Source organism: Cebus imitator, unplaced genomic scaffold (assembly GCF_001604975.1).
Source record: "Cebus imitator isolate Cc_AM_T3 unplaced genomic scaffold, Cebus_imitator-1.0 Scaffold266, whole genome shotgun sequence".
Taxonomy (NCBI): domain Eukaryota; kingdom Metazoa; phylum Chordata; class Mammalia; order Primates; family Cebidae; genus Cebus; species Cebus imitator.
The window spans coordinates 1,503,927-1,514,747 of NW_016107581.1; the positions used below are offsets into that span (position 1 = coordinate 1,503,927).

At 52.4% G+C, this 10,821-nt stretch overlaps 1 protein-coding gene across 6 annotated transcripts in view; it reads left to right on the top strand.

The window, feature by feature from the left end:
* Nucleotides 1-9,810, top strand: part of LIG1 (DNA ligase 1) — a 48,252-nt gene extending 38,442 nt beyond the window's left edge. For 5 of the 6 annotated variants that reach the window (XM_017500439.2, XM_017500437.2, XM_037728457.1 and 2 more), the window contains exons 20-28: nucleotides 355-465; nucleotides 1,020-1,091; nucleotides 2,159-2,303; nucleotides 2,459-2,541; nucleotides 3,729-3,881; nucleotides 5,719-5,772; nucleotides 7,093-7,236; nucleotides 9,299-9,391; nucleotides 9,533-9,804. In XM_017500439.2, the coding sequence (XP_017355928.1) occupies nucleotides 355-465; nucleotides 1,020-1,091; nucleotides 2,159-2,303; nucleotides 2,459-2,541; nucleotides 3,729-3,881; nucleotides 5,719-5,772; nucleotides 7,093-7,236; nucleotides 9,299-9,391; nucleotides 9,533-9,619 (942 nt within the window). In that variant the 3' untranslated portion in view covers nucleotides 9,620-9,804. Of the gene's footprint in view, nucleotides 1-354; nucleotides 466-1,019; nucleotides 1,092-2,158; nucleotides 2,304-2,458; nucleotides 2,542-3,728; nucleotides 3,882-5,718; nucleotides 5,773-7,092; nucleotides 7,237-9,298; nucleotides 9,392-9,532 lie in introns of all 6 variants that reach the window. The other variant, XM_017500436.1, reaches the window with a different exon arrangement.
* Nucleotides 9,811-10,821: the final 1,011 nt, after the last annotated feature.

Below are 10,821 nucleotides of genomic sequence, written 5' to 3' on the forward strand. Positions count from 1 at the left end.
GGGGTCAGTGGAGGACAGGAGGGGTCAGTAGGCTGGGCTGAGCAGGGAGGTGGTGGGAAGTCGACGGCTTAGAGAGGAAATGGACAAGTTCACTGGAGAACTGAATGTGGGTGACAGGAGGAGGGAGATGACAAACGTTCCTGGCTTTCCAGCATGTGGGACCAAATAGTACGTTCTCAGAAACATTAGTTTCTGTCTCCTCTCGGTGGGGAATGAGAAAAGAGCATCTGTGTGCACATGCGTCTTTGTTGGTGCATCTTGAGAGCTGTAGAAAGGGGAGTTAACTCCCTGTGTCTGTCTTTCAACCTCATCCTCCACCTCTTACAAGCCCTGGGTCTCTCCCTTCACTTTCAGATTAAACTCCCATCGGTCACATCCTTCATCCTGGACACCGAAGCTGTGGCTTGGGACCGGGAAAAGAAGCAGATCCAGCCATTCCAAGTGCTTACCACCCGCAAACGCAAGGTAGCATCACCCCCTCCACTGCCTGCCAAGGCCCCATACTTCCTCATCTTCCTCCCAGCCCTGGCTGCAGGTCCTGCCCAATGCCCAGAAGAGCAGAGTGTCAGTCTGGATACAATTCTCTCAGCCTTTTGCAGAATGGCTGCCACACCTCCAGCCATCACATTCTTATCCGAGCATCCCAAGTAGGAAGAGTTCGGGAAGGGCCCTTTTACTGCCTCTCTATTGTTTTATGTAAAAGAAGATCTGTTCTGGAAACTCCCACAACCTGCACCCCACAGGTTCCCCTTTTCCATCTCATTGGCCAGAACTATACTATGTCACTGCCATTAGCTGCAGAGAAGGCCGCAAGGGCAAATATCTGGTGAAGGAGAATGAGGTTGTCAGAATTAGAGAGCTGTTACGATTCGGCCTCTGGAGCCAGTAGCATGGCCGCCTTCACGGGTGGGCAGCCAGTTAGGTGGGGTGAGAGACACTGGTAGATGAATGCTGTCACCATCAGGCACAGCACCCCACCTCACCTTATTGCACTCATGAGCTCTTGTGCCCCAACCCAGGAGGTGGATGCGTCTGAGATCCAGGTGCAGGTGTGTTTGTACGCCTTCGACCTCATCTACCTCAACGGAGAGGTGAGTTCCAGCTTCCTGTTCAGGGCGGCTGAGGGATGATGGGGGTGGGGTGTGAGCCTGGAGTTGGCCATCTTACTTCCATTTCCAACTCTGCCCCTTCACATTGCCAGGAGGTCACACTTGGGCAGCAGTTCTCAAAGTGTGGTCTGAGGACCCCTGAGGTTCCTTAAGCTTCTTTCAAGGACATCTTCGAGGTCCCTCTTTCCAACTCCACATTGGTGTGAGGTGGATTTTCCTCACGTACTGTAGCCAGAAGTGTCGTGCAGAGGCACACAGGAGAATCCAGCCTCTACAAGGCAGATAGTAGAGGATTTGCAAAAGTGTAAAGTAATACATCTAGTCTTACCAGTTTTTCAAAATATACGTTGTATTTCATAAAAGTATGTTATTTAGAGCCAGGCGGATTGCTTGAGCCCAGGAGTTTGAGACCAGCCTGGACAATATAGGAATACCCTGTGTCTATTTAAACCTTTGACACACACTCACACAAGGCCCAGCTGGAACTATTTCAAAGCGAAACACAAAACTGTAAAGGTACTAAAAAAAGTCAGTGAAAACTTTTGGAATCCTAGGGAAAGGAGGACTTTTTTTAAAAATCATCTTGGGGACGAAGCTGGGTGCAGTGGTTCACGCCCGTAATCCCAGCTACCTGAGAGGCTGAGACAGGAGAATCTTTTGAACCCAGGAGGCAGAGGTTGCATTGAGCTGAGATTGTGCCATTGCACTGCAGCTGGGGCAATAGAGTGAGACACTGTCTCAAAAAAGTTTTAAAAATAATAATGAGATGCCCATAAAGTGTTAATTCAATCTCCACTGAAGTCGCAGCTCCCTGTCTGATGCTTCTGAAGTCACCAACTCTAAATGGTGTCTGGCCCTTTTGCCGGTAACTAGCCCTGTGCTTTAAGCTCTCGGAATCCTTCTGACATTGGGGTTCTTCCCCCTCAAGGCTTTCTACTAACCTTGTCACGAGTTGTGACCCACCCGTGGCCTGTTCGCCTCATAGTTGGGGCTTACTGTCTTTATTTCCACAATGATGTTTCATCTCTTGCCTCCTCCCGGCCCTGCAGTCCCTGGTACGTGAGCCCCTTTCCCGACGCCGGCAGCTGCTCCGGGAGAACTTTGTGGAGACAGAGGGCGAGTTCCTCTTCGCCACCTCCCTGGACACCAAGGACGTCGAGCAGATCGCCGAGTTCCTGGAGCAGTCGGTGAAAGGTGAGGGCGCTCGCTCTTCTCTCCAGAGGTCTGCAGCTTGTGCTGATCCTCACCTCCCAGCACGTCCCCAGTCCTGGATTATTTGACCAGAATCCTGCTTACTCTGGCACTTGTGAGGCAGGGCTTTCTAAGGACAACGCTTTCATATCTCTCAGACTCCTGCGAGGGGCTGATGGTGAAGACCCTGGACGTCGATGCCACCTATGAGATCGCCAAGAGATCGCACAACTGGCTCAAGGTGATTCCTGCCCCCAAACGGGGCCTTCCCCACCCTGGGCGGGGGATTTCAAGCCTTCACTCTATACCCTGTCTGAGCTTAGGGCCTCCTGCTGCAGGCTCTTGCTCATGAGTTCTGATGGAGAACAGCCTCAGCCCGAGCACTGCACACCCCATGATGTGCACAAATGAGGTTTCTATTCTCCCATGTTGGGCCAGGCTCTTGCGCACGTCAGGCAGGAGCGGATGCCGTGAAGGCAAGTCAGCCGCTGGCCAGCGAAGGGCGGGGAGTACCTCTCCGAAGTTGACATGTGGGTTGAGGCCTGAATAGTAGGAAGGTATTGGGCCTGTGAAAGGGGGCGGGCAGAGCACTAGGGACGGGCACCCCTGGTGCGGAGGCCCTGAGGGAGAAGCAGGCTTGGTGTGTGTAGGAAGCCACAGCAGAGACGCCAGGTGAGCTCAGCGGGGAGCAGGTCCCAGATTACGCAGCACCTGGGAGCCACTGTGAGATAAAGCTGGATCTTCCTCTGAGGGTTTCGGGAGGTCAGTGGGGCTTCTGTGCCCAGAGCCACGGTCAAGTTGTCCTTATGCAAAGCTCCTGGGCTTTCCCCTTGAGTGGAGGACGTTGTGGTGGGAGCAGGAGCCTGGCATTAGAATTGATGGATGTTTGAGTGGAGAGGGGCAGGGAGGAGTGGGCGAGGGGACCGCAGCAGCAGGTGGCGTGGAGCTGATCCCGCCGGGCCTGCTGACTGGCTCTTCCTGTGTGCTTATGCCTGTCTGTGGCCGTCTTCCCTCCAGCACAGACCTTTCCTGCCTCAGGAAATAGCACTGTTGTGCCCCCAAGCTGAGCTTCTGCCTGGCACACGGTCAGCACTTACTCAACAGATCTGAATGAATGGGAAAATGCCCTCCCTCTGGAGGAGTGGCAGAGTGAGTTGGCCGAGTCTTTGTATATGGCAGAGAGGGCATCGAGGCTGACTCCTGAGTTCCCATCCATCCTGCCTGCATTTCCCATTTGTTCTTATTTCAACCGACAAGCCCTTCCTATGCCCAGTCTCTTCCCAGGGGCCATCCTTGGGGTTCCTTCCAGAAGTTTCCTTCAGACTCACCCCCCACTCCCTCCTCAGCCCACTGAGGAGCCCCTCCCCAGCAGTGAGGCCCCCGCCTTGGGCATTCCCCCCCCCCGTCATCTCCTGCCTCTTCTCCCAGATGAAGAAGGACTACCTCAGCGGCGTGGGTGACACTCTGGACCTGGTGGTGATCGGTGCCTACCTGGGTCGGGGGAAGCGTGCCGGCCGATACGGGGGCTTCCTGCTGGCCTGCTACGACGAGGACAGTGAGGAGCTGCAGGCCATATGCAAGGTCTGGGGGGAGCTGGGCTGGCAGCAGAAGCAGGAGGGAAACAGATTAGACTCCTGGGGGGACTTCCTGTTGCACAACCCAGACCAAGGGACATGCATCTCCTCCCTGTGAAGGATTCATCCTCCTGTTCTTACTGTTTCTGGTTCTATAAGCAACTCTTGCTTCATATAGGAAAATGGGCTGGGATAGAAAGGGATTAGGAATGTGTATCAGAGATTGAGATTAGCTACATATAGTGCTGGCTCACATAACAAAAGAATTTTTTTTCTCCAGAAGCGTGGATGGGGTGGGCAGCTGTCTGATGTCATTAGGGATTCAGGTTCCTCCTCTGTCTCCCAACATTTTTTTTTGTCATGTGCCCCTGGCCTCATCATCGCAGTGTGGCTGCAGGAGTTCCAGCCCTCATGGACATGCCTGCTGTAAGCAGCAGGAAGGAGCAAAGCAAGGTGGAGCCTGAGTCAGCCTCAGCCAGTCAACACCTTCTGCTCAAGCTCTGTTGCTCATCACGTGGCTCCATGGCCCACCTCTAGCTGCAAGGAATTCTGGGAAATGTGAAACGATTTCATATTTCTCCAGTGTCCTGAACCAGCACCCTGTGGCTGTGTGGTGAAGTAAGAGCAACATCAGTGCTTAGTGTCAGTGACAGAAGGGATTTTATAATTCGCAAATATTTTGGCCACCAAGCTACATCGTCATCATTTTGCATTATTTAGAATAGATTGTTAAAAGAGCTGTTGTCAAGCCAGGTGTGGTGGCTCCTGCCTGTAATCCCAGCACTTTGGGAGGCTGAGGCGGGTGGATCACGAGGTCAGGAGATGGAGACCATTCTGGCCAACATGGTGAAACCCCGTCTCTACTGAAAATAGAAAAATTAGCTGGGTATGGTGGTGTGCACCTGTAATCCCAGCTACTCAGGAGGCTGAGGCAGGAGAATTGCTTGAACCTGGGAGGTGGAGGTTGCAGTGAGCCGAGATCGCGCCACTGCACTCCAGCCTGGGTGACAGAGCAAGACTCTGTCTCAAAAAAAAAAAGCGCTATTGTCAGGACAAAATGCAAAAGAAATCCTTAAGACCTTCAATGCAGAAAGGGCTTTCCAGGAGACATTTGTACCAGTCATTATTGCCCATTCGCTGCATATCTGCCAGTGTCGAGTATTATTGCTAATTTTTAGCCTCTCCTATTTTGGTAGTGATAGCAGCTCTTTGTAGCATAAGGATTGGAGATGGGCTGGCACAGTGACTCACATCTGTAATCCCAGCACTTTGGGAAGCTCAGGTGGGAGGATCACTTGAGCCCAGGAGTTAGAGACCAGCCTGGGCAACATAGTGAGACCGCATCTCTACAAAAACTCTTTAAAAATTAGCTGAGCATAGTGGTGCATGCCTGTGGTCCAGGTACTCGGGAGGCTGAGGAGGAGGATCAGCTGAGCCCAGGAGGTGGGTGTTGCAATGAGCCAAGATTGCACCAATGCACTCCAGGCCTGAGTGACAGAACTAGACCATTTAAAAAAAAAAAAAGTTGGCAATGAGGATAGCCAGTTACCGTGCAGTAAGGATGTAGGTGGGCTCCTGGGGCAGGGACGCAGTGGAAGCAGCAAGGTTTCTCCACAAAGCGGAAGACGGACTGGTTCACAGCAGGCCTGCTGGGAGAACGTTCCCCACCTGGGAGTCTCTGGCTGGATGCTCCACACCTGTAGCTCCTGCTTCCCCTGGTTGTCTGTGGATACTGCATAGACCAGAAGAGGGTGGGGGCCACGGTGTACACAGCGTTAGATGGCTGGAGCAAGGGCTGCGTCCATGGCGAGCTGAGCCTCTGACCTCCCGTCTTCTCCCTGCAGCTTGGAACTGGCTTCAGTGACGAGGAGCTAGAGGCGCATCACCAGAGCCTCCAGGTGAGCCACGGCCCCTCCACCCCTGACGGCGCACTCCTTCCCTGTGCGGCTCTTCGCCACCACCATCTCAGGGCTTCGGGTGTGGGCAGGAGAGCAACAGGGCAGCAGGCAGTGGAGCTGGCTTTGGAGTCCAGCATCTCCACGTTTATGTCACAGCACTGCCGGCTACCAGCTGTTAACCAACCCTGCTCAAGGAGCCTCGCCTCCCCAAGCCCTGTGCCACAGTCACACCAGGGGGTAGCCACAGGACACAGCACGTGCCACGGCTGCTCCTTGTGAAGTGCCTGTGAGTGTGTTGTCATGACCACAGGCATTTCGGGTATGAGAGTCTGTCCTGCATGTTGGATCTGTATTCGTTTTCATACTACTGTGAAGAAATAACCCGAGACTAGCCGGGTGTGGTGGCTCCTGCCTGTAATCCCAGCACTTTGGGAGGCCAAAGGTCAGGAGCTGAAGACCAGCCTGGCCAACATAGTGAAACTTCATCTCTACCAAAAATACAAAACTTAGCTGGGTGTGATGGCAGGTGCCTGTAAACCCAGGTACTCGGGAGTCTGAGGCAGGAGAATCTCTTGAACCTGGGACGTGGAGGTTACAGTGAGCTGAAATCATGCCATTGCACTCCAGCCTAGGTGACAGAGTGAGACTCCGTCTCAAAAAAAAAAAAAAAAAATACTCAAGACTGGGTCATTTATAAAGAAAAAGGTTTCATGGACTCACCGTTCCACGTCTGGGGAGGCCTTGCAATCACGGCAGAAGATGAAGGAGCAAAGGCACGTCTTATGTGGTGGCAGGCAAGAGAGCGTGTGCAGGGGAGCTGCCCATCACAAAACCATCCGATCTCGGGAGACTGTCACAAGAACCGAACAGGGAAAACCCGCCCCCATGATTCAGTTGCCTCCTACCAGGTCCCTTGACGACATGTGGGGATTATAGGAGCTATAATTCAAGATGAGATGTAGGTGGGGATGCAGAGATCCTGACTCCGTCTCTGTCCCATTCTTTGGTTCTCTCTCTCCATTGCCCTCTCCCTCTCCATCTCTGTCCCCCTGCCTCCAGGTCTCTGACCCTCTCTCTGCCTCTTTCAGTGTTTAATGTCCTGCCTCAGCCCCCAGGGCCTTTCATTTCTTTTCATCTCCCATTCCTCCCAGCTCCCACCTATCCCAGCTTTTTACTTCAAGGTGCTGTTTCTTTTCCCTTCCTTCACTGTCTATTTGTTTCCTTCGAGGGGGCGTCTGTTTCTATTCCCTTCCTCCCTCTCTGCAGCCCTCCAACACTTAGACTTGTCTTTGAGATTCCACACCCCTCTGCTCACTGCAGGCCCTGGTGCTGCCCAGCCCACGCCCCTATGTGCGGATAGATGACGCGGTGACTCCCGACCACTGGCTGGACCCCAGCGCCGTGTGGGAGGTGAAGTGCGCTGACCTCTCCCTCTCTCCCATCTACCCTGCTGCTCGGAGCCTGGTGAGTGTCAGAGGACTTGGGCTTGGCCCGGTGTGGGATTCTTGGTGGGCACCCAGACAGCAGAGTAGGGAGGGGACCTTGGCCCACATCTACTCTTCCAGATGAGCATCAGGAAGATGAGTTTGCATTTTATCAAGGTCAAAACATTTTTTCTTTAAAAATGGGCCAGGCACAGTGGCTGACACTTGTAATCCCAGCACATTGGGAGGCCAATGTGGGCAGATCACTTCAGGTCAGGAGTTCAAGACCAGGCTGGGTAACATGGCAAAACTTCAGCTCTACCAAAAATACAAAGATTAACTGGACGTGGTGGCAGTTACCTCTAGTCCCAGCTACTCGGAACTCTGAAGCAGGAGAATCGCTTGAACCTGGGAAGCGGAGATTGCAATGAGTCAAGATCGCACCACTGCACTCCATCCTGGGTGACAAAGCAAGACCGTGTCTCAAAAATTTTTTTTCTAACAAAAAAATAATTCCCAGGCTGGGCACAGCGGCTCACGCCTGTAATCTGGCACTTTGGGAAGTCAAGGCGGGCAGATCACTTGAGGTCAGGAGTCCAAGACCAGCCTGGCCAACATGGTAAAACCCCATCTCTCCCCAAAAAATACAAAACATAGCCGGGCGTGGTGGCCCGTGCCTATAGTCCCAGCTACTGGGGAGGCCGAGACAGGAGACTCACTTGAACCCAGGAGGCGGAGGTTGCAGTGATGTGAAATCACGCCACTGCACTCTAGCCTGGGCAACAGAGCAGGACTCTGTCTCAAAAAACAAGTGTCCCAGCATAGTGAGAAAACAGTGACATTGCTCCCGTAGTATCATAATCTCACCTTCGGCCTGAAAGCATTTTAAAAAACTCAGCTGCAGTTTCTTCCTCAACCATAATGAATTCTCATGCTATCAGGTTTTAAGACTCCTTGGCTAATTTGTGTCTCTAGTGCTTCAGTCTTCAGTACTTCCGAAACACTGTTGTATACAAGGGAGAACACTAGCCCGTGCCCAGCACTGGGAAAACTCCCAGCTTCTTCCAAACAGCAGCCAATCTGAAAGTGAAAATGAGGTTGGGCACCGTGGGTCATGCCTGTAATCCCAGCACTTTGGGAGGCCAAGGCGTGAAGACTGTTTTAGGCCAGGAGTTCAAGACCAGCCTGGGCAAACATAGTGAGACACTGTCAAAAATATATATAAATAAATAATTGAATTAGATATATTTTCTTTGCAGTTTCTCCTTATCCTTCAAAGCCAAGCTAGCACATACTTTTCTGATGAGAAGCAGACTTCCACTTTTAAAGGAGAATTTTTTTTTTTTTTTTTGAGACATGGCCTTTGTTTTCCAGGTTGAAATGCAGTGACACAATCATGTCTCACTGCAGCCTCAACCTCCTGGGCTCAGGTGGACCTCCAACCTCAGCCTCCTGACTAGCTGGGGCTGCAGGTGTACACCACCATACCTGGCTACTTTTTTGTATTTTTTTAGAGATGGGGTTTTACCATGTTGGCTAGGCTGGTCTTGAACACCTGGCCTCAGGTGATCCACCTGCCTTGGCCTCCCAAAGTGCTGGGATTACAGGCATGAGCCACTATGCCCAGCCAAGAGCTTACATTTTTGATCTAAGTTTTAAAAACATTTTTTTACCATGTCATATACACTCATTCAATCCCGTCCACATACGTCCCTAAGACATAGTAACACACGCATCTCCATTGAGGTTGTACAGCCCTACAGAGCCTGGGCTACTGGCCGAGGATCACGTAGCTCCTGAGAGTTGGGAGCTGGGATTTGAATCCCACAGTCACGTTCTAGAACCCATACTCTGGCTCCCTAGTTCAGCCTCTCAGCCTGAATCATCGTCATCATAACAGCTTTAACAGGCAACATTTCTTAAGCACTTACTGTGCACTGGGTATGGTTCCAAGCGCTTTCTCAGCGTGGTTGATCTTACGACAACCCATCCATCGGCCCCCTCGAGCGGATCAGGAACCTGTCCAGAGTGGAGCAGGGAGGAGATTAGGAGCAGGGTGTCGTGGGGGCTGGACCGCAGGAGTCTCCATCCCGCTTCCGCAGGTGGATAGTGACAAAGGCATCTCCCTTCGCTTCCCTCGGTTCATTCGAGTCCGTGAAGACAAGCAGCCGGAGCAGGCGACCACCAGTGCCCAGGTGAGGCCCTGGAGGCCAGGTGTGGGCCGCCCAGCAGCTTGGCCGTACCAGCTTTTTAGCGTGGTGGGGTCTCCGGAACCTTGTGGAGGTGGGGGCAGCCAGAGAGCTTCTGACCACCTCCATCCCACCCTCTCTCTGCAGGTAGCCTGTTTGTACCGGAAGCAAAGTCAGATTCAGAACCAGCAAGGCGAGGAGGACACAGGCTCTGACCCTGAGGATACCTACTAAGCCCGCGCCCTCCTACTGCCTGGGTACAGGGCAGGAGTTGGAGGGGACCCAGGGTTATTGCCTTAGCAATCTGCTGCGGCAGCCTACGGTTTTTGGGAGTCAGGGGAGGGGCTGTCTGTCAGGAGGTGGCTTATACCAGAGCCTGGGATTCATCCCGTCATTTCTTTCAATAAATAATTATCAGACAGCTACTTTGTGACAAGATCTGTGTGGGCTCTGGGGGCAATGCTCTCATGGGTGTCACTTGCATAGCATGTTAGCAGTGGCCTAGGAACTACCAGAGCAAGTGCCAACCATGGAATTGCCTGCAGTGGTGGGCATTTTTTTTTTTTTTTAAGACTGGGTCTTGCTCTGTCACTCAGGCTAGAATGCAGTAGCGCGATCTCGGCTCACTGTGCCCTTTGCCTCCCAGGTTCAAATGATTCTCCTGCCTCAACTTCCCAAAGTGCTGGGATTACAGGCATGAGCCACTGTGCCCAGCCAGTGGTGGGCATCTTCTGTATCTGCTCTGTGCTGTGTAACCACCACTGGCCACCTGAGATGTCTGAGCACTTGACAGGTGGCCAGCATGACAAAGGATGCAAATTTGTTTTGTTTTTATTTTGAGCCAGAGTCTTACTCTTGCCCAGTTCAAGCGATTCTCCTGCCTCAGCCTCCTGAGTAGCTGAGATTACAGGAGTGCACCACCATACCCAGCTAATTTTTGTATTTTTAGTAGAGGGGGGGTTTCACCATGTTGGCTAGGCTGGTCTTGAACTCCTGGCCCCAAGCAGTCCTCCTGCCTCGGCCTCCCTCAGTGCTGTGATTATAGGCATGAGCCACCACACCCGGCCATAGCAAATATTTTACTTAATTGTATTGGACAGCGGTAGTCTAAAATCTTTACATGCACCTATTTTTTTTGTTTACCCTTCCAGCCACCCCACAAGGGGGCACCATCATGAGCCCTGTTAGGGAAGACAAATGCAGTGTCTTAAAGTAACAGGGGTGTATTCTCTGACAGTGCTGGAGGTCAGCAGTTCAAAGTCACTTTTCCTGGGCTATCATCAGAGTGGGGGCATGGTTGGTTTCTTCTGGGAGCTTCAGGGGAGAAACTGTGTCCTTGCTTTTTCTAGCTTCCAGAGGCCACCTGTGTTCCTAGGCTCACGGCTTCTTCCTCTGTTCTCAAAGCCAGCAGCATCGGGCCTGCAAATCTGTCTCCT